Raw genomic sequence first — 23,779 nt, 5'->3', positions numbered from 1 at the left:
GTTGCTGGTCTAGTCGTCAGAAGGACGCTAGACCTGTACTTAAGGTGGTCATGCTGACGCGCAGCGGGCACGCGCAGCGGGTTCGCCAGACTTTCGCCGGAGTTACGCCAGAGTTCAGCCCGTCTGCGCCCGTCCGTGCTCTGTCGGGCTCCGGACTGCGGCCACCTGTTTTACGACAGGTTTTTTCAACATCAGATTTGCGTCAGTTAAATAGTGTTAGGCAGAGGCTAGATCCTACCATCAGGGCTAGGCTAGATGATTTGAATCTCCTCCGAGTCCCCAGTGGGAGGTCTGGGACTGACCCACCTCCTTTAAAGTTAACTAGTTTGAACACAAGGTCGCTTCATAAACATCATCTTGAAATCTTTACGCTCCTTCAGGATGAGGATATTGATATTTTAACTCTTACAGAGACATGGCTGGGTGATGACTCTTTACCTGACATTATAGCTGCCCTCCCCCATGAATATGATGCGGTTTGGCACAATTGTGCCGATAACGCTAGGGGTGGGGGTAGCAATTCTGTATAAAAAGCATCTAAAGGTCGTTAAAATAGCGGCCGAAACTGTAGATATATCCGATATTCTTGGAGTGAAGATTATCCTGAATAATTCTTGTCTTGTGATTTTCACAGTTTATCGTCCTCCAAATTCTACGTCAGCATTTAATGATCTATTTGCCGCTTTGATGTCTGATCTTTGCACAAGATATCAAAAAATAGTGATAACTGGGGATTTTAACATGCATTGGGATAAAGTCCATAAAGATCTGGCAACTTGTCATATGCAGAACACTATGTCCTCATTTGGCATTAAACAGCTTGTAGATGCCCCTACACATATTAAAGGGCATACTCTTGACCTTATTTGGACCTCGGATCCCAAGGTATATCTTGTGGATATTCTACCCTGTATCTGGTTGGATCACCATATGGTGAACTGTGAGATTCCCATTACTGGGAATCCAGTCCAAAAACCTTTAGAAATGAAAACAGTTCGTCGGTGGTTAAGAGTTGACTCACAATCTTTGACCAGTATCCTTCCTGGTTATGCCCAATTATTGGTGCCTAGTGGAGATCTTGATCAGGATTATAAGAATATAACGCGGAATCTGAGTCAGGCTATAGATCAGATAGCACCGGAGAAATTACAAAAAGTACAAAGAGTAGGAAAAGGGGCTCCGTGGTTTACTCCGCTCTTGAGGGACCATAAAAAAAAGCTCCGTCATCTAGAAAGGAATTGGCGGAGAACAAAGGAGAGTGCAGATCGTGAACAATATAAAATTTCACTCAACCTATATAAAAAGTTGATTATGGTAACAAAAGCAGCCTTCTATGAAACCCGTATAAATCAGGCGGAAAATACTCAGAAGGAAACTTTTAAAATCTTATCAGAGTTGAGCAAAAAAACTGAAACGATTGAAACTACAATAAATGCGGACACTTTTCAATGTTTCTTTCTGGAGAAGGTCGAGATCATTCTCTCCGAGATTAAGAATAGTACCTTGAATGGCCCTCTTTTAGTACAGGAAGCTTAAACCCCTCTGGAAGCATCTATTTCAAGGTTTCCGGAAATGGATTCTCTAAGCCTTGAACAGCTTATGAGCAGAATAAAGTCAGGATCCCCAGCGGACCCGTGTCCCCCTAGGGTTTTCCGTTTGGCGTGTCCCATTTTAGAAGATCATATTATTTCCCTCCTTAATAGCTCGTTGGAGACTGGCTTTCTGCCATCGAGTCTCAAGGAGGATCGAGTCAAACCGCTGTTAAAGAAGCCAGGAGCTGATCCGACCATCCTGAAAAACTACAGGCCGATCTCTCAGTTGCCTTTTTTGTCCAAAGTTTTGGAGCAACATGTGCTGAAGTCCCTCTCTCTATTCCTGGAGTCACACAACCAACTCCAGGAGCGTCAGGCAGGCTTTCGTGCACACCACAGCACCGAGTTGGTGATGCTCTCGGTGCTGGATGAGCTTAGAGGCATGGCTGACAGTAAGAGACCAGGCGCCCTGATACTTTTAGATCTATCAGCGGCGTTTGATACTGTCAGCCATTCCCTGTTATTGGACAGATTGGCTCTCTGTGGGATAAGGGACCTGGCGTATAAATGGTTACAAGGGAAGGTCGCAGAGGATTCAACTGGGGGATTGTATCTCTTAGGTAGGTTTTCTGGAGTGTGGAGTCCCTCAGGGCTCTGCCCTGTCCCCACTATTGTTTAACCTCTACCTGCAACCCCTGATTAACTCTCTAGTTAATATGGGTTGTCGTGTGTTTAACTACGCCGATGATACCCAGTTATTACTGAGTATTGATAATTCGGCTATAGCACAAACCAACTCTCAAAACATTCTTAGACACACGGTTAGCTGGATGACGGCAAATCAATTGAAATAAATCCACACAAAACAGAGATACTGGTGGTTTCGGCTGTAGTCTCACCCTGGAGTGACCTATATTGGCCCCAGGAATTAGGCCCCACGCCGATACCAAGCGGTAAAGTAAAAAGTCTTGGTATCAAGATTGACAATGAGTTGTCAATGGCCAGTCAGATTTCTTCTGTTGTAGGGATTTGTACCGGTTTGATTAGACAGTTGCGCAGGCTAGTTCCCTTCCTCTCTTTCTCTATGCTTTGTACAGTTGTCTCTGCTACAATTATCTCGAGGTTAGACTATGGGAATGCCCTTTACTTAGGTTTGCCTGAGTTTTTGACCAATAGACTGCAGGTTGTTTTGAATGATGCGGCGCGACTGATTTTTAGGCTCCCCAGAAGAATGCAAGCCTCGTCTCTACTGCTCAAGTTACATTGGCTTCCTATTGAGCAGAGAGTGGAGTTCAAGAGCCTATGTACAGTTCATAAGGCAATGTATGGTCAGGCTCCTGCCTATATTAAAGAACACTTGGAGCTTTATAAGCCCAAACAAATTCTTAGATCTTGCGACGCTCAGTTGTTGGTTTGTCCTCGATATAAGCTGTCAGAGGAAGATCTTTTTCGGTTTTGGCTCCACAGTTATGGAACAAGTTACCAGAACGAGTTCGGAGAGAAGGAAATTTCCTATGCTTTAGGAAGCAGTTAAAAACACTTCTTTTTAAGGAGGCTTTTGGCTTACTTAAATAGCTGCCTTACTAGGTTTCCCCTTCACTTCTTTTATGCTTGAAGCATAGCTGTTGGTCATCGGTCCAAGCGCCTAGAGACCTGTAGGTGAGTTGACGCTATATAAACCGAAGATAACATAACATAACGTGATACCCAAGAGCAAAGGGTAGAATGTGCCCCAGTCTCCCTTAGTTGGGAGACAGACTCAGAGGGTAGGTTTGGGATCCCTGAGAGTGGAAGCCATCATTTCCATCAGGGTCTACAATGAATGGGATCACTCTCACTACTCTGAGAGATGCTGGTACCAGCCAGACCATGGTGGTGGAAAGTTTGGTTTCCCCAGATCAGTTCACCAGACAGGCTTTTATGGTAATGTGTGGGACGTCCTCCGTCCTATTGCTCTGGTGTCCCTGGAATGGCGGGAGGATGTGACTCAAAGGAAGAACATAGTTAGTCCCCAGATGCCCATTGACTGCATTCTGGGTAATTAATTACCCCAATGTTAGAAAAGTTGGGGGGTAGCCTCCCTGGTTGCCCTGAAAGCACAGATGTCAGGGAGCACTACTCCGTAACGAAGGCTCAGATGTAGGGGCAGGAAGAGGAGACAGTCCACAGTAGGATGGCCAGGGGTTTCCAGCCCTGAGAATAGAGCACCCCATGACTGATCCTGGTGAGGCCACTTCTGACCTGGAGGTACTCCCTGAACTGTCACAGAGGCATAGGTCCATAGACCTGCACCAAGCAAGCAGACCCCTGAATGACACAGACAGTATGTGTCACCCTTGAGGAGGGGTGGGAGTTCCACCTTGGAAGTCCTGGCTTGCCAATCACTTGTGCAGCCTCAAGGTACCAGCCCAGTGCTGAGTGGTAGTAGGGTGCCTAACACCTGGGGCAGTTGTTCCCCACTCTGAGAAAACTCAATGGTCAGAGAACCCTCAAGAGCAGTTAGGGAACTCCTTGCCAGGCCCAAAGCTGGAAGTGCGGCCTACACAAGGCCCTGACTTGGAGTCACCACCTGGCAGTGAATGGCTCTTGACTTTGACAGCTGTCAGTGGTTTCTGTTGGTTGCTGGTTTTATTTACAATGTTTTCCTTGGGTTTGAGACAGAAGTCTGATCCAAGGGGGCGGAATGAACCACACCACTTTGTTGGGCATGGTTGTACTGTCTGCCTACTGGGATGCATCTGTGAACAAATTAAGGCTAAGAGCTACACAGATAGGGTTCACAGGCGTGAAGAAAGGTTCTCCATGGATCAGCAGCCCAGTAGCTTTGAAGAGTTTTGACAGGGGGATCCAACTGGGTTCAGAAGGTAGCATGGAACTAACAAGTGTCACTGAAGAAGAATCCCGTTGTCCATGTTCTATTGCCTAAATATGGAAGACTATCAAGGTATTGATTCATCTACCCTATCTTTTGGCTGCAGGAGGGTTATGTTGGATCTGGCCCTCTCTGCAGGGTCACCCCCAAACATTTTGCCTTCATCCCTCGTGTTTTTAAATTCGTTTTTTTGGCATTAGGACTCTGTGTACTTTACCCTTGCTAACCATAGCTAAAGTGCTTCTACTTTCTTCCTAAAACATGGTAAAATTGGCTTACACCTGGTTGGCACAATTATTTTACTTATAAGTCTATATTTATGGTACTGCACGCATCCAGGGTCTGTAAAGTAAAAGCTACTAGTAGGCCTGCAGCACTCACTAAAGTAGCACCTTAAAACAGGACATGTTTCAAGCCTGCCATTGCAACCTGTAGTGCAGTTTTAAACTGCCAATTCTATCTGGCAAAAAAGACCATTTCACAGGCCTACACCTTCCTTTTTAATACATATAAGGCACCCCTAAGGTAGGCCCTAAAAACCCATAGGGCAGGGTGCATTGTGTATAAAAAATTAGGACACCTGGGTTTCAGTTGTACATGTCCTGGTAGTGAAAAACTCCTAAAGTTGTTTTCCAATACTGTAAGGCCTATTTCTCCCATTGGATAACATTGGGTTACCTTATTACATTCGTAAGTCCTAACTTTTATTTGGGAACAGGCAAGAATATTATGTTTGGTGCTCAATGAATTGTTAACTAAAATCCTCTTTAATGGTAAACTAGGATTTTAACTTACAATTCTAAAAAATGCCACTATTTGTAAGTAGTCCTTTTCTTGCCATAACCATTTGATCACTACTCTTAGTGTCCTAGGTCACATGACTGTGAATGACTCTGCTAATGGGCTTTATGTATTCCTCCCGAACAGTGAATCAAAAGGGCACAAAATGTTGGCAAGATGGACAAACCTGTCAGGATGGCTTGGGCAGGGCTGTTCCCTGCCCTACTTACACTTCAAAGGGCTTGTCTGCAGCACTCCCAAAGGAACCTAAGGCTAGTCTTTTTTCACCCAAGAATTCTTGGAGCATTGGCAGGGGAATGGGCGAACATTCCAGAACCGGATGTGGGGATAGTATATGGAATCCCCCCACTTCAAAGGCTGGCACCAGATATAAATATTGGACCTCCTGAACACCTCTTCAGTATACTCCTGAAGCTGTGGAAGACTTTAGAAGGACTACCTGCAAATACAGGATTGCACTGTTTCATGCAGGCCTGCCTTGCTGCCTGAATGATCACTGGACCATCTCATTGAACCCAAGTCCACCATAAATCAATCAATCAATTAATCCATTTGTAGAGCGCACTACTCAACCGTGAGGGTCTCAAGGTGCTGTGGGAGGGACGGGGGTGCTGCTACTGCTCGAACAGCCAGGTCTTGAGAAGTCTCCTGAAGGTTAGCAGGTCCTGGGTCTGTCGCAGGCAGATGGGGAGGGTGTTCCAAGTCTTGGCGGCGAGGTGGGAGAATGATCTGCCGCTGGCGGTTGCTCGTCGGATGTGGGGGATGGTGGCAAGGTCAGCGGAGTGAAGCTGGCGGTTCGGGGTGTAGAAGGTGAGTCGTTCATTGAGGTACGCTGGTCCGGTGTTGTGGAGTGCTTTGTGAGTGTGGGTGAAGAGCTTGAAGGTGATCCTCTTGTTGACAGGGAGCCAGTGCAGGTCTTTCAGGTGGGCTGTGATGTGGCTGTGCCGCGGGATCTCGAGGATGAGGCGTGCAGTGGCGTTCTGTATGCGTTGTAGTCGTTTCTGGAGTTTGGCTGAGGTTCCTGCATAGAGGGCGTTACCATAGTCCAGTCTGCTGCTGACGAGGGCCTGGGTGACCGTCCTTCTGGTTCCGGTGGGGATCCATCTGTAGATCTTGCGGAGCATGCGGAGGGTGTTGAAGCAGGAGGAGGAGACGGTGTTTACTTGCTGGGTCATTGACAACGAGGAGTCCATGATGACCCCCAGGTTGTGTGCGTGGTCGGTGGGCGTCGGTGCAGCTCCCAGCACGGCCGGCCAACATGAGTCTGCCCAGGCGGAGGGGGTGGATCCGATGAGGAGGACCTCCGTCTTGTCCAAGTTCAGTTTCAATTACTCCACGGGCTAATTGGCTGGCCTCCTGTGAGAGTTACAGGGACATACCAAGCTCTAGAGACATTGAAACCTGCACCAGACATCTACTGGAGTGAGTCCAAACCCCCCAAGTGGTGTCCCCTAATCCTGGAACCTTAGAAGAAGTGTTAGAGGTGCTGCTCCTGCCTAACCCTATAATTTGGGACTTGTAAATGTTTTCACCAAAAGCTGCGCTGAGAACCAATAGAAGATCTGGACCGAGCTGCTGACCCATCTGCCCAAGGTGTGTTGCTTTTCGGCCAGGACCGGGCCCAATCCATCTCCTGTTTCTGATCCGTGTTCTATCGTGGTTGGCCTTAACTTTTGACTTTGCCCTGGTCTTGTGAGACCAGATACTCACAGTTGGCTCTTTGATCTTTTAGGTACCAGATTTCACTAAAAACTTTAAAAATTCAAAATTCCAGTTCTGCTGACTGGATGTAACTAGTCTTGATGTAATTTCACTCAATAAAATGTATCCTGTTTTTCTAAATTGGGTTGGCATTTTCTTGTGTTGTGTTTCCACTTTATTACTCTTTGTGTGCTGTATATATACTATACACAGTGCCTCTAAATTAAACCTGATTGCTTTTTTGCCAAGCTACCAGAAGGTTAACACTGGTTAATTTAGTGACGTTTTCAGTACACCCTGACAGATTGTGGTTCTTGTTTGATTAGGACTTATCTATTTTACAACTCATTTTCACACAGCTTGCAGGAATTTACTATGCTGCTTTATGGTGTGACTGTTTATTGTTATATAGCATATACTAATCGTCATCATATATTTTGTGTAGCTTGGGTTACTTCAACTTGACCGAAACAGAAATATGCAGTTCAAAGTGGTAGAAGTAGTTCTGGGGTATTTTATAATTATTTATTATATTTTGGGTAAGTGTAAAGCACGGCTAATGCTAACCACCCTTCAGTGGCCACAGAGAATTTGGGGGTTTGAATGAATATAAAGATTAGGGGTAACAGGATGGGGCTTTGCACAAACTGGTGATTGAGCCCCAGTGGTCCATCAATAGGATGGGTCATGCCAAGGACACTCATCCCAAAAGATTTCAAAGACGTAAAGAAGACCAAGAGTTCTGAAAGGCAAGAATGAAGAAGGAGTTGGGCTTCAACTAGAGTACAGAGCAGTGATCGGGCAGAAGTAGATGAGACGAAGCAAAGAGAGGAGTCTCTACTGATGGATGAAGAAAATTGAGAGCTGAGTCCAATGAGAGGTAGTGCCGGTATATGTGTCTGGATGGAAGCTGAAGAGAAGACAAGCTATGAACTAAGCATCCAAGCGAGCATCCAAGCAAGGCCCTAGCCGGGGAGGGGGGGTGTCTTTGAGGGCTGGGCGAGCCTTTTTGTTAACGTTTGCCCCTGATCCCGCCCCCCCCCGGAAATACTTTGTTTGTTAGTTGAGTTTAATGTGAAAACTCTCTGAATTTATATCAACTGCATTCACCTTGGAATGTATTTATGTACACATAAAAGAGGCAAGACCAGCTCTTCACTGAGGTGTATGATTCTCTCACATATCAGAAGTGAGTTATTGCGCCCTCCGACTTTTATTTAATTTTTCCTATTTTGCAGATCCAGCAGATGGTCCTTTCTATGTAGGGCTGCATGCATTTCATCTTCTGTGCTGTATTTCTTAAAGTTTTCTGGGATTCATAAAAATAAAGAATCCATAGTTGTACCAGAGAATCTTGGGCAGGCCTAACTATCATCATACACAGTCAATAACTATTTCTTACTTACACAATGTATGTGATCATAGAGAAATTTCTGCAGAGCTTCTTGTTCTGAAAATTCAAACAACAGGATCTAAAAATGAAGAACAATTTGAAATAATTTACATGTTACATGTTAAAACAAATATTGTTTTCTGATTTTTACAGCAATAAATGACAAACCATTAAGATCACATTTATAATACTTAATTTGTGCCTTAAAATGTATTTCCCAATGCCTGAAGCATACATCAGCATGGTGGGTGGGGCCTGCGTTTTGTGCCACAGGCTTGATGTGAAGGCAGAATTACTATACAGTGTATTGTTCTGCTGTACTCTGTTTCCTCTTTTCCAGTTCCCGAGTTACCCATCTGTATCAAATACCTTATTGACTGTAATATACTCGCAATATTACATATTATTGGATATAGATATTTTATCCTGGACTGCTTGATGTTTGTTGTAGTGGATTGAATGGAACCTTTTTAGCTCAAACATCTTTCAGTCCCGCAGACGCTCCTTCTATGGATGCTCTGCTAAGGATATCTTATGTAAGACTGCTTTTAACATTTTTGCGAAAATCGTGGTAAGACAAATAATATGCAGGGAAATTGTCAAGGTGGGTAGTGCAAAGAACCTCAAATAAAGTCAATAGGTATGGCTTTTGTTTGGTGCACAAACCCAGTGTCCGACAAAATACCACCAAAGACACCAATACTTAACAAGCATTGGTAAATGCATTTGGTTTCACCTATGTGATTAATAATAGGCTGTTTTTGTTTTAAGTTGTAGCTTGCTGAGTAGTTGTACAATATAAGTTACAGAAAGTCTGTTAAAGTGTTATGACTTGTATATGTACAAAAAGGCAATATATTGTGCTGTTACTAGTGGTATAGTAAGTAATAGCAAAGTTTTGAAAAATGAAATGAAAGAGGTCAATAATAGAATTACTTGATGAAATAGCAATATTACATGTTTAGAGGAGTTCTGACAACTTTTGGGCCCATCGCCACTGCACCTGCTGCACAATTCAAATCAGGCCCCTGGTGTCCACAAGATACCTGCATTTGTGACTGCATGTTTAGTAGGAAAATATAGCAATATTTGGTACTTAGAGAAGTTATGACAACTTTTGGCCCGGGTCACTGCACCTGCTTCACCATTCAAATCATGACCCTATTGACTGTAAGGTAAATTCCCTTGTGACTGCCTGTTTAGTAGTACAATATTGCAATATTTGGTGTTTAGAGGGGTTTCTAGAGATTTGGGGCCCGGTGTCACTGCAACTACAGCAACATTGAAATCACGACCCTAGTGCCTGCAAGGTAACTGCACTTGTGACTTCCTGTTTAGTAGTACAATTTAGCAATATTCTGCACTTAGTGGAGTCCCTAGAGCGTGTGGCCCTGGTGCCACTGCACCTGCTGCACCATTCAAATCAAGCCCCATTTAACTGACAGATAACTGCAAGTGTAACTGCCTGTTTAGTAGTCAAATATAGCAATATTAGGTGTTTCGAGGAGTTCCTACAATATAGTGGAGTGCCTAGAGCGTGTGGCCCCTGTGCCACTGCACCTGCTGCACAATTCACATCATGACCCTGTTGTCTGCAAGGTAACTGCAATTGTGACTGCCTGCTTAGTATTAAAATATAGCATAGCTCTTCCATTATAACTTTATTTCTAACATGCAATGATTCTTACCATATTTAGAATTTGATCATAATGGCTAAATAGATTCAGTTGTAAAAGACAACCTGAGAATGCCTACAAAGTGCACAGAAAGGTACTGAGGCATGAATAGGAAATGCCACAAACGTTCCAAGGCTAACCCATCTGCTTTACATAACTAAGAAATAGAAAACAAGCATTCCAGCATGCTGTAAGAAGATGTCTGCCTTATCTGTGAGAAGAGATCTTATCTTGACAGTGAATGGGGCTTAAACATTGTGAACAGTAGAAGTATCCTAAATGCGTGCAGCTAGGGGAAGTTAACAACAAAAAAAGTTCCACCCCAATGCGAATCAACACAATAATTCGGCATTGGGAACTGATAAGAGCCCCTGGGCAATGCTTGTAGGCCACCGTACTTCTACGTAGAGAAACAGCTACATGATGCCAAACCGAAGGCATGAAAAAGGTCCTATAAAATCTGACTACAGGGTCGCAAAACAGTAGAAAATAAAGAGTGGGAACACTGCTACTGCATCGAAGCAAGTGATGATGTACTTTTTCAATTATACACATTTGTTGCTGCCCAGGATTTATGACACACAGGGGCATATTCTCAAGGCGATATCGCCGCGTTAGTGGCACTTTTTCGCCGCTAATGCGGCAATATTTTTATCACCTTATTCTCAAGCTGTCGCTAACAGCTATTAGCAACAGTGTTTAGGCTAAAACGTCCGTAAGAAAGATTGCTACTTCTGTTAGCATTAATTATATGCAGGATAGGCATTCCCGTGCAAAAATGGCCGCAAAGCCCACTACTCCATATTCACAAGGGGATCCTTGAAGTCCTGAAGCCCCAAAAAACTGTCTCTAACTGCAGTTAGAGCCAGTTACTTAAGACCAGAAAATAGCTGGTCTTAAAAATGGGGATAACACTTGGGGCCTCATCTCAGCAGGTTTTGGTGCTGGACAGCGCTGCAAGAAATGTTGCAGTGCCGCCCTGCATCAAAACTACAGTGCAGGAATGCACATCATCAATATGATAGTGCGCATTCCTGGGCCCCAGTCATGAAAAGTGCTGGCAGGCGAGGTGGTGTCCAGGGTTGATGGCGAGGAGGGTGCTGGCGTCATAGTGGTGGAGTGTCCAAGAGGAAGGCTCCTATGCGTTTTCTTGATTTCAGGCTCCCATGTCATATTGTGAGTTGTAAGGATTTTTTCAAACACCTTTTAACTCCATATACTGCAACCACCTTGGATTCAATGGTACACTTTGAATTTGACCAGCATTCTAATTTATTAAACAATGAATTTTTAGTAAGATGTTGTCATCATCTGTTGAAACAATTCCAACAACTTCGTAGTGAAATGGAGCTGAAATTTGTGAAACAAATAGTTGAGTCAAGATCAAGACCAGACTGGTTGTACTGGGCATCTGGCATTTCCCCGGTAGACTGGAAGGGTGATGGTCTGGTTGTATGTACTGGGGGCCGGTTTTGCAGCATTACTGCAATATCGACCCCCCCCACCACTACCCTTCAAGCCTCCCGGGGAAATTGTGTTTTGAAATTTATTATGGGTTTAAAAGCACTTGCTGCAGAGTTCCTTGTATATCCAGCAATTTTTAAGCAACAATAAAAGTGTCAAAATATCTCTGGTGATTAAAGTTCCTCCTGGAGAGAGATTATAGCTTTGTTTAGTGGCAGTTTTGAGTCATATATGGTAGTGCAGAGAGTTAACATGCCTGCTGCAAAGGACATGTACATACAGATCACAGAACTGTATTTTATATGTAGGCTTTCCTGTTTTCAGTTTCTATTTTCGGTAAATTCTAGTATTTTTTGGTCAGTGTTTTCAAGTGATTTCAATACATTAAAAAAACAGAGGTTATCAGTGGTTACACAGTTTTTCCAGTGTTTATGGAAAGTTTTGCTTTTATTATTGCTTGATTTCTGCACTGATAGTGCAAGGTATATAGACAGTGTACATAAGATCCAAACACGTTTTTCCAAATCAAACTTATTGTAGTACACCATACAATACTTCTGCAGTAAGTCTTTGGTCATGTGCGCTCGCTCTTTCCTTCCTATGTAAACTTTTATCTGTGAGAAGGCCCTCTCAACATTGGCCCTTGAGACAGGTAACGCCAAAATAGTCAGTACACAATTTTCTAACTCTTACCACTGACAGCTTTCTGTGCCAATACTGGTGCACTTGAAGATTGCGATTCTCTGGGCAGGTTCTGCAACATTTGCGTTGAACTGGGCGATTATGCCCTCAGAGTTTTCGAAGCTGTCAAACATGAAACAGCACGTTTGAAACTACAGAAAAAATTCCCCTTTAGGGAAGGGATCTAGAACTTGTACAGAGTACCACAGTGAGGTTTCATTGACTTCAAATGCCATGGTTGGTGAAGGGACATTTTTATGCATCATTGCAAGCCATTTCTTATACATTGTGAAATAAAAGTTCCTGAATTGCTTTTGAACATTGCTTTGCTTACCAAGTGGAAAGCACGCTAACAAGGAACATGTTGCAGTTCCAAAGTCACTAAAGCTGTCGCCCAGCCTACTCTCAAGGAGATGTTTCACATCTACACCAATTATGCTGACCGCTTGGCAGACAAGGGATTTTTAAAGACTCTAGTTTTTTTTTTATTATGTCCACTACAGCAGTTATGTTTTCCAGTAAAAATCTAAGAATGCAGTAGAGTGCACTTTTTTTCACATCACTAGCAATATGCAACCAAAGATCCTCACATTTCTTGCCTTTGGCATCATAACTCAGCAAATATTCTGTAAACGGTTGCCAAATGGATACTGTAGCATTCACATCCCCTTATACTGAGAAACATCAGCTAAGCAACACAGTTGGGATGACTCTTTCTTTGATGCCACACAAAGCACAAAATGAGAAATATTTGGGTTTTAGTTCCCACGCATAACAAAACAGTGCACCAGAATTGACTAAAAAGTCAATAGCATTCTTCATTAACTCTGAAGATTGTAAAAATGCTTTTAGCATACCATCTAACAAGAGTCAATTCTTACAGGGACACACTTCAGCTCAGATACCGATTTTGACAGGTCATCACACAACTTTTTCATATATGTAGCTGAATCGCGGCAAATACAAAGAATATCACTCCAATCTTTGTTGAACTTGAAAAGGACCTTTTTGCAGCAGCATTCCAAGTGACACTGCGTTGCATGCTTTCCAAAAGTCTGGTGTCATGTTTTCACCACTATCCCAGATAGCACACTTTTCACATATACTTGTCACCATACCTTGCTTTGGATGTTTAAGGCCTGAGGTGTTGGCAGTTCACCTACTATCAATACTGACTCACGAGAAACTGGGGGCTGGTGTATTATGGGTTTTTACCCACTCTCTGTAAGTAAAAGTGATGGCACATATTGGGAAAGATTCTTATGAAACCAGCCATTTTACCTATCAGTGAAAGAATCAAAGATAGCCAAAATATCAAATATGATTTTCACATTTCCTGATTCTCTACAGTTTATAAAATAATTAAACAAGACCTAAAACAGGTTTCTAAACACTGCATTTTTAGACCAAAGAGCACACAACTGAAAAAAGCAAAATGAAGTAGAAATAATATTTTAGGGACATCCCTAAGCAACAAAACCCAAGGAGAATAATGTTAGCCCATTCTTTCTTGTTGCTAGCTTGTTTAACAAAGTTACATAATATTGGCTCCTTCGGGAAGAGAAAATGACTCTTTCGCTCTCCTTTTCCTTTCTTTGAATGGCATTTAGTTTGTGGTTGAGCAGCTGTGTTTTTTTCAGTGTTTATATGTCTACACTGGTGAGGGCTATTTCCCTTTTGGTGTGGTTTGATCAGTTATTATAGGTTTAAACCTAAAACCGGACTGCCTATTTATATGCAAAGCTGAATGAGTTACTGCTTTCGTCACAGAGAACCTTTTGTTACTTGCAGTTCATAAGTTACAATTGTAATTTAGCCAGTGGCGGCTTTTGTGCTTTGGCAAGGGAGCGCCGCCCCTCCCAGCCTCAAAAAGTGAAACTAAAAACTATAATTAAAATCCATTTTATTATTGTTTTATTTTTCTTGTGATGAGTCTTGGGGGCAGGGCCAGGAGGTGACTGTACTGTAGAGGGAGTAGTGGGCACAGTTATCAGTGCACATGACAGTTTGTCTGGCCATCTCAGGCCATGCGCGTGCATGCTCTCTCCAACCCGAGCTGCATTGCCAGGTTGTCGAGAGCAGTCTGACTTGGAGCGCAAATTCATGACCCTCAGGCCAATTCTGAAGCTGCTCTCATGCATCAGAGCAGCTTCAGCATTGGCTGTGGGGCAGGCTGGGAGCCTGTGCCTGCCTTCAGTGGATCGGAGCCGAAGAGTGCGAAGCTGGAGGACGGAAGGTAAGTTCTTTTTTATTAGTTTTATCTGTCTCCATTGCCCCCATCCATTCCCCGACCACCTGCCCTTCCCCTTTTCCCTAACACAAGCCGCTCCTGAATATAGCACAGTGAGATATGAACTGCCATCAAAGAGCTGCATGCAAACTGCATGGTATAGGTTAGAAAGTTATGTTTTTCCAAGACTTTCATTATTGTAATTTTGCTTTTAAGGGTTTGTTTGGGTAGAAATACATTTGTATTATTAAAGCCAACTCTAACCATTGTGGTTTTTTTTCGATCCTGAGTTTGTGCTTCTCCAGACCATGCACTCTTAAACAATACATACTAGTATGGATGACCTGTGACTGCTACACATAATAGTTCCCCTTTGTCTCATGTAACATACTCTAAACAGTGATTTACACACCTATAATTCATTGTCTCTGTGTGAGATGTAAACTGCTCCAACATCCTACAATGCTATGAGAGGTGCTATAAAGCAAATGAAATACATGTGAGAGAGGGGCTGTGGAGAGATGAGGGGCACTGCTAGAGGGTGATAGTGAGTGAATCGTTGAAGGTCCCCGTGAATCGTTGAAGGGCCCCTACAAAGGTTGTTGCACTGTCAGCCATCAAAGCTACATCTGGCCTCAGCGAGAAGCCCCATGCCTGTAAATTTTCATGAGGTGACCTTGTCTACCAGATCAGACCTCAGAGGGTCTAGGGGTAATAAAGAGCCAGAGTGAAGGGCTAAATTGCCTTTTCAAGATGTCCTGTGCTAATAACTAGATGTTTCATTATGAAGAATATATGTGTTATAAATCATGTCAATACACATTATGGTGTGATTAAAGGGCAACATGATTAGCAACTATCTGCAGAAGGGGAAGTGGGGTGGGGTAGTTTGCAAAAGAGATGTTATGAATGAATGATGTTGACACATGCTGTTATACACAAATTTCTTCACTTCTATTCAAAACCATGCCGGAAAGAATATCCTGGCCAATGCATACTCTTCCTGAATATTAAATGCAAGAAAAATATGTTTAAAGAAAAAGGATGACATGGTTAACAAACTTTGGGCCTGATTACGAGTTTGGAGGATGGAATACTATGTCACAAACGTGATGGATATTCAGTTCACCATACTGCAAGGTCCATTGGCTATAACAGAACTGGATTTGGGGTACAGGATATCCGTCATGTTTGTGACCAAGTAACCCTATCTGCCAAAATAATAATCAGGCCCTTAGTCTTCCTTGTTAATACATCAATACAGAAATTGCTTTTTTGACATGCCTACAGTGTTTTTGTTTCTACAATGATAGCGTGACTAATTGAAAGGGAGTCTCAACCGCACTTTTAATACAAGTGCATTATAGTTTATGATACTTGTAATACAATCAATTTAGTATTCAGCACATATTCACTAAATTTTGACACAGTATCCTGTTTTGTTATGTTAAGTATATTTGTTCAGCAGTCGAATCACCTGTGATGGTATACAGGTGCTTTGCAACATGTTTTGGCAGATGTCTCCTTGGTGGTGTTATTCAAAAAGCCAGGACTTCAGCTTCTTGCAGAATTAGAAAACTGATGAAGGGGCTCTGATGTGGTGTGGGAGGTCATTCCATGTTTGGGGGAGAAGTAGGAGATGGCACGACCTCTGGCTGTGGCTTTGGGGATGTGGTGTATGTGTACTAGTGAGAGTCCTGCTAAGCGTAGGTGTCTGGGAGGTAAGTGGAAAGTATGCGGCTGTTGATGTAGGCAGCGTGGTGATGTGAAGTGCTATGCATATGTGTGTGAGCAGTTTGAACTGGGTGCGTTTGTGTATAGGGAGCCCAGGGAGTTCTTTGAGATGTGGAAGGATGTGGGTGCGGCAAAGTAGGATGAGGCTGAGCCTTGCTGCAGTGTTTTGAGTGGTTTGGCATCTGTTTATGAGCATCTTGGTGATTTCTGCATAGAGTGCGTTGATGTAGCCAAGTCTGCTTGTAACTAGGGCCTTGTTAACTGCTTTCCTGGTGTTTTCTGTTGTAGATCTTTCTCAGCACCGTCAAGATATTGAAGCAGGTGGAGGTCACCGCAATTACTTCGGTTGTCATGTCCAGTTTAGCACCAGAATGATTCTCAATATTTCTGAAGTTGAGGTAGGTGTGAGATGGAGGTCAGCTGGCCACCAGGTGGGATCCCAAGCAGAGGCTTTTTGTTCTGTGCCCTGTCTCTGAGTGGAGGGAGTGTGAGTTGGCTGAGACCCAAGGTGTCCGAAACCCAGTCCTAGAGCCTTGTTGGTTCCATGAGTGAACACCAGGAGGACACCAGAAAACTGAAAAAGGAAAAACCGTATGTGGTTGCGTAATGGTCTGCACTAAACTAGTGATATATACCATCACTGTGGGTCAAGTACAAATACAAGTTCAATCTCACTACTGCCACCAATGTTAGAACTGGTGGTCTCTAATTGGGAGAGGTAGGTACCTTTGTCCAAGTAGTGAACCTTGCTTCTAGTCAGGGTAAGGGGGATACACACTTCAGATAATCTCGGCTCACCCCTTTTGTAGCTTGGCACGAGCAGAAAGGCTTATTCCAAAGGCATTGTGCAAAGCTTTTGTACCCAAAACACATAGTAACACAGTGATAACACAACAAATGGAGATCACACTAGTTAAGAAAAATAAAGTATCTTTATCTAAACTCAACAAGACTAAAGCAAGGAAAATCCAGCATACATGTTTTAGAATGTGATTTAAAAACGATTATAGCAAAAATAGAACTTGTAGAAAACAAATAGATCTACCTGCAATAAATCCAAAGTACGGCGACGACTGTGAGGTGCGTGGCATTGGGCATGGAGTCACACAGACCCCCTAAACTAAAAGTACCTTGGAACATGAAGTCTATGATGATGCATGGTGTCATGGAGGTGAGGCGTTGGTGCAGAGGTTGGGCCTGCTCCCTGGCTGCCAAGGGGGAGGCGAGGCCTCGTGTCCGTGAGGAGGTGATGTGTTCACTGCAGGACAGGGGAAGTTAGTTGCGTCAGCGGTGAGGTGTCGGTTCCTGTGAGGCAATGTCCGCGAGTTCGTGGAGTCACCCTTGGCGGTTACTGGCGCTGCAAGAGCTAGATGCAGGTGCTGACGGGGACAATGTCGGTGCGAGCGCTGGCATCGGAAAGGCCGATAACTACAGACATCGAAGAGCGTCGTAGGGCATCGGAGCTGTGGTGCAGACAGAGCAATGCGTTGTGCACTTCAAGAGCGGTGCTCCTGGCCCAGGGGCAGGTCACGGCATCACAGCGGCTTCACTTACAGCATCAGGGATGATTTTCTTTGCTTTGCAACAACAACCACACAATTCTCAGGGCCCAGGAACTGGAATTGGTCCCCTTTTGAAAGCAGGAGTCCACACAGGAGTCCAGGTGCTGGTCAGTGAGATGCAGTTGAAGTTTTTGTGTCTCTGAGACCTCAGAACAGGAGGCCAGCACACCCAGACCCTTGGGAATTCTTCATCAAGCAGGTTTCTCAGCAAAGTTCCAGTCTTTGTCCTTTCCTTGGCAGAAGCCACAACTGCAGGCCAACCCCACACAGCACACAGCAAAAGGGGCAGTACTTCTCCTCACAGCTGTCCAGCTCTTCTCCTTGGCAAAGGTTCCTCTTGAGTCCAGAAGTGATCTAAAGTTCTGAGATTTAAGGTCCACTACTTATACTATTTTGTTTTTGTTCTTCTTTGTGCAAGGGTCCCTCAGCCTAGTTCCAACCAGTTCTCTCAGCCTAGTTCCAACCAGTTCTGTCTTCACTGGTGCAGTTTGACCACAGGGGGTGGAGACAGCATTGTTCAAGGGAGACAGGCCCTATTCAAGTTCAAGGAAAGGTCTTCCCACTACTCTAAATTCAACCAAGGTCTATTCAGCTCAGGTCTGAGTAATCCAGGATAGGCACGACACACCTCTACCCCCCCCCCCCCACAGGCTATCTATAGTGAATGCACATCCCCAGTCACTGTTACTCCAAAACCAGACAGTCATTACACAAACCTGCAGAGGCACATAGAATGATTAAACAAGAATATGCCTACTTTCAAAAAGTGGCATATTCAAACACACAATTTAACAACCATCTTTACTAAAACATGTTCAGAGTTCAGAGAGCCTACACTCCATTTCTCTATCTTGTCCCAATGGAAAGTTATACTTGTTATATGTTACAAAGTACCTCCCATGTTATACTATAGGACAGATAGCCTTTCTATAATGAAAAACTAAATTGGCAGTATTTCACTATCAGGACATGTACACACACCAGGACATGTCCTACCTTTCACATACACTGCACCCTGCCCATAAGGTACCTTGGGCCTACCTGAGGGGTGACTTCCATGTAAGAAAAGGGAAGGTTAGGGCCTGGCAAGTGGGTGTACTTGCCAGGTCGACATGGCAGTTACAAACTGCGCGTGCAGACACTACAGTGGTAGGTCTGAGACACATTTACAGGCTACCCAGGTGGGTGGCACAACCAGTGCTGCAAGCCCACTAGTAGCATTTGATTTACAGGCCCTGGCACACTCAGTGCACTTTACTAGGGACTTACTAGTAAATCAAAAATGGCAATCATGGATAACCAATCATAATAACAATTTACACACAGAGCGTATGCACTTTGGCACTGATTAGCAGTGATAAAGTGCCCAGAGTCCTAAAGCCAATGAAAATAGTTCAGGACAAATAGGAGGAAGAAGCAAAATGTTTGGGGATAACCCTTCAAAAAGGGCCATTTCCAACACTTCCAAATTGAGGCACTTGGATTTCATCCAGGTGGCTACCGCCATCATGCAGGTGGCGAAGTTGTTTTTTGTAGTGGGGGTGCTCATCCAACATGAAGAGAATCAGTTGGGACAGTATGTTGATATTGGGTGATCTGATGAGGTCTGCCAGCGGGGTCATGTAGATGTTGAATAACGTCAGACTGAGAGATGATCCTTGGGGGACTCCACATATGAGGCTCTTGGCCTCCAGAGTGCATGGTGGCAGGTTGAATTTTTGTGTTCATCCTGTTCAAAAAGAGCAGATCCTGTTACGGGCAGGTCCTTGGATGCCCATTTCATGTAGTATTCTGATCATTGAGGTGTGTTAGACTGCGTCGAAGGCTGTACCAGACATCAGTTTTACAAAACTTAGACTCAATAATCAACTTGTCCAATAAAGTTTTAACTGATGATGAAATTACAATATTACAATTGGGTCTCAAATTTGTTCCCAATACAAGTACGGATTTCACCAAATTGAAAATGGAAACAATCGAATTCTTCCGGAAGATCCAACATAAATCTTTTTTATGCAACTAGAGAAATGTCATCTACACGAGAAATTACAGGCCTGAGCAACAGATCTAGATTTACTCCTCCATCCAATAGGATCCCTAAGGAAGTTTCCATATTTGAACAAATTGTATTATCATCTTTACAAAAGCTTGAAAATCAAAAATTCTACAAAAAGAACAACCTGACATGGGGTCAGCAAAGAACCATTCTTGATCTCAAAAATGACGAGACAGTGGTTATTAAAGCGGCTAATAAAGGTGGAGCAGTTGTCGTTTGGCCCAGAGACATGTATATAAAGGAGGGGAGACAATAAGTCCAAAATGAGACCTGGTACTGAAAGGTTAAAGAAGATCCCACTCGAGAACTGCAAAACATCATCAATGTCTTAATGAAGGAGGCCTTTGAAAAGGGAATTTTGGGCAAAAAGGAACATGAATTCCTGTAATCTATTTCCTTCCCAAAATTCATAAGGATTTAAGGGAACCACCTGGGAGGCCAAACCTTTCTGGTTGTGATTCCCTCCTGGAACCCTTATCCAAATATGTTGATTTGTTTCTAAAACCTTTCCTTCAACAAGTTCCCTCTTATTTGAGGGACACCATGGATTTTATCAATAAAGTGGAAGGCACCAACTTTGATCCGACCAAACAATTGTTGGTCACCTTTGATGTGGTTTCATTATATACTCAAACACCACAAGACAAGGCACTAGAGGTACTGGAAGTCTATCTCGAATCCAGAAGTTGACCACACCAGGTACCATCTGAATTTATCTTGAAATTAGCTGCCATTGCATTGAAAAAAAACTATTTCAAATTCGAAGATACTTTCTACATCCAGACCAAAGGGACTCCTGAAATGGCTGTTTTGTATATGGCACAATACGAAGAGAAATATGTGTTTAATAACAATCCTTATCTTGACCACCTGTCACAATGGTACAGGTACATAGATGATATCTGGTGCATTTGGGACGGCACGGAACAACAACTTAACGATTTTTTTCAGTGGTTGAACTGTAGACATACGGACATTAAATTCACAAAGACAACACACACTGACAGCCTTACATTTCTTGATGTAGAGGTCAGACACCACCAGAACAAATTGATTACCACTTTATACAAAAAAACTACGGACCACAATACTTCTTTGCATTACAAGAGCTTTCACCCCTGCAACTTGAGAGACAATCTGCCATATGGGCAGTTATTGCGAATACGGCGAAACTGCACTTGACTAGAGGACTTCATGCTACATGCTGAAAGATTTCAAGCCCAACTAATAGACAGAGGCTATCCTAAAAAATTGCTAAAACATGCTTGCATACACGCACGGTTTACACCAAGAGAATGTTTGCTTACTAATAAAGAGACAAAGCCGGATGAAAACTTGGTCTGTGTTTCAATATTTGGCCTCCACATGAATAAGTTCAAGCAAATCATCCTTAAAATTTGGCATATACTCCAGAATAAGGAACATTCACTTCAACCACCACTCTTCGCAATGCGAAAAAACACCAGTTTCGGTCAGAGAATTGTTCGGGCCGACATCATGTTGTCCACTTCTAAAAAAGCAGATTTACTATCCCATTGGAACCTAAAACCTATAGTGGAACACCACAAATGTGGCCAATGCCTAGCATGTGACACTACAATTGAAGGATCTGAATTTACACATCGCAACATCAAATGGGTCCAGAAAGAATTTTCGAACTGCAAAACTAGAAATGCAGTGTAAGCAATTCTCTGCCCTTGTCAAAAATTGTATGTTGGCAAAACAAACCAGGAAGTACGCCATAGACTGTCACAACATAGATCTCACATGAAAAACAAAGTGGTTACTGCCCCAATGGTTAATCATTTTCTGGAAATGAGTGACATTGAACGTGAATTCAAATGGACGATATTAAGTGTCATCAAGCCTGGCCCAGAGGAGGAGATGTTGAGGAAGCATTACTCTGAAGAGAAGCATATTTAATCCTAAAATTCAACTGTACTACATATGGCCTCAATGAACTGTCTGAAATTGGAAGAACCTAATATGACACCCGCCCTCCTGTAAACCTCATTTGGCAATTTTAACTTTTATCCAACAGACTACATTAACCACAAGGCTATGCGGCACCAGAACAAGCTAGTTTAGAATAAAACCGGCCATCCGGACAGCCTCTCTCACACAAAGAAGCGACTATGCGTGAGGCCGAGCCTGACTAAGGTAAATGGTTCCCCCGGATTTGTGTATAAGCGAAACAAAAGCCTTCTATCAGACTAACGGCGTGTTCCTTTCCCGCCTGACAGCGCATTCGAGTGAACGGGAACATTGTTCCTTTCCTTTCTTTCACAGAATTCGTTAAAAATTGTTAGCAGGCCTCGGCATGAATTCAATGTAAGTCGTTTTAATTTCTACGCTATCTAAACGTAGTACTCTTCACAATTAATTGCTTATGGCCGTCAAATAAAATAACCCCTCTGTCCCCAGATTCAACAGGGTTACTTTGAAAAGAATACCTGAAACTATGGTAATTCTTTCAACTTGACAATGACACTCTATACGTGTGCTAAGGAGTCAATTTTAATTCTAACCAAACTGTCTCTGGCTTTTCCAGGGCACCTACTGTCCAGTCCTAAGCCCTGATGAGAATCCCAGGAATAAATATTGGGTTTCGAAACGTGTCGGCGTTCCTGAGAGCCTAGGGAATCTATGACTGACACAGCAAGTCAGAGGACCCACTCACACCACTGGACATATCCTTAACCCGGTCTTCACAACTTTCAACGGCATTAAAATCAACTCAACCCTGCCTCTCACCTGGACTGACCATGACAAAATCCAATTCCAAATCAGCATCCCACGCCAAACAAAAGCCACAACCATTAGCCTTGCAAGAGGCAGCAGGAAAAAAGAACAACTGATGGACGGAATGCTGAACAATGTCAAACACTTATCCCCAGTCAGAGATCTGGGCCTAAATCCCCAGTTATTTTGCTTTCCTTGCCATTCCAGTTCGGTCACAGCCATAAACAACTAAACCTTGACCCTGCTCCACGTGGGAGCTGTATCTTCTTCAGTCATCCAGGTGGAAACTGAAGTCTCTTGTAGGATGTAGTTGTTTGAGTTAATGGTAGGTAGGCGACAAATTCCTGTTGGGGGTAAAAGTTGCTTGTGGTCCCAGAGGCCAGCAGATGAGGGTTTCGCTCAGGGTGAAGACGCTGAGATTCATAGTAAAAAGTGTAGGTGCTCCATGTAGGGGGTTGCGTTCTCTGTTACCCTGTTGCTGTTAAAAGATTATTTGAATATTATCACAATTCTCCCTCCTGCTCTGCGTTGGCCGTCTTGACATGCAAGCCTATATCCTGCCAGGATAGCCGTGGCGATGGCAGATACTGATTCAGAGGTCAGCCAGGTTTCTGTAAGGAACAGGAGGTCAGGTCATCATTATACAGGATGTCCTAGATTTCTGTGGTGCATTTGTTGATCGGGATTTGAGAAGCATGCTTGAAATTTTGCCTTAGGATGCAGGTTTGTAGGTGAGGGTGGGCGGTGTTCTGTGTGTAGGAGTGAGTGAAACAGACATGGTGGGTATGATGTTGCATACAAAGTGGCAGTAGATGCAGGTGAAAGCTCCCCCTGTGTAGTGCGGTTCAGCAGCAGCGCAACAAAAGGTGCCCCGGGTTAAGCGACTGGCGAACACTGTGAAACAGCACAGGGGGGCGGCAGGACCATGGTTCGTGGTAATGGGTGCAGTGCAGGTACGAAAGGGCACAGACAGGCTTGTCTTCGGAGAATGCACTGTGGCTGCCATTTAGAAGGTGCTGTGAGGGGGAGGAGTGCAGGGGGCATAGAGTGATGTAAAGGAGTGGCCATGCAGGAAAGCAGGTTAGGAGTTGGGGAGGAGTGAGTAGGTGCAGGATGTGGCAGGGGGAAAAACAGGCATGGTGTGATCGCAGGAGTGCAAAAAGGCACAAGGAAGAAGAAGGAAAAGAAGGGCAAAACAGCACAGAGTACAAAACAGGGAAAGAGAGAAATAGAGATCACATAGAGAAAAAAAGGATCAAAGAGGTGAAACGTGGAAAGTGTGGAAGAGAGGGCACAAAGTGGGAATGAAAACAGGCAAGAAGTACAAAATGGGCC

The 23,779-nt window shown here is 43.7% G+C and overlaps 1 protein-coding gene across 2 annotated transcripts in view; it reads right to left on the bottom strand.

Annotated features, from left to right (window-relative positions):
• MINDY4B (MINDY family member 4B) overlaps nt 1-23,779 on the bottom strand; it is a 312,806-nt gene that overhangs the window by 58,378 nt on the left and 230,649 nt on the right. For both annotated transcript variants that reach the window (XM_085633533.1, XM_085633534.1), the window contains exon 8: nt 8,313-8,378. In XM_085633533.1, coding sequence (XP_085489659.1) covers nt 8,313-8,378 — 66 coding nt within the window. The remainder of the gene's footprint in view (nt 1-8,312; nt 8,379-23,779) is intronic.

Source organism: Triturus cristatus, chromosome 11 (assembly GCF_964204655.1).
Source record: "Triturus cristatus chromosome 11, aTriCri1.1, whole genome shotgun sequence".
NCBI classification, from domain to species: Eukaryota; Metazoa; Chordata; class Amphibia; order Caudata; family Salamandridae; genus Triturus; species Triturus cristatus.
The sequence above is the reverse complement of the archived record's forward strand: the minus strand, read 5'-3'. Positions and strand labels throughout refer to the sequence as shown.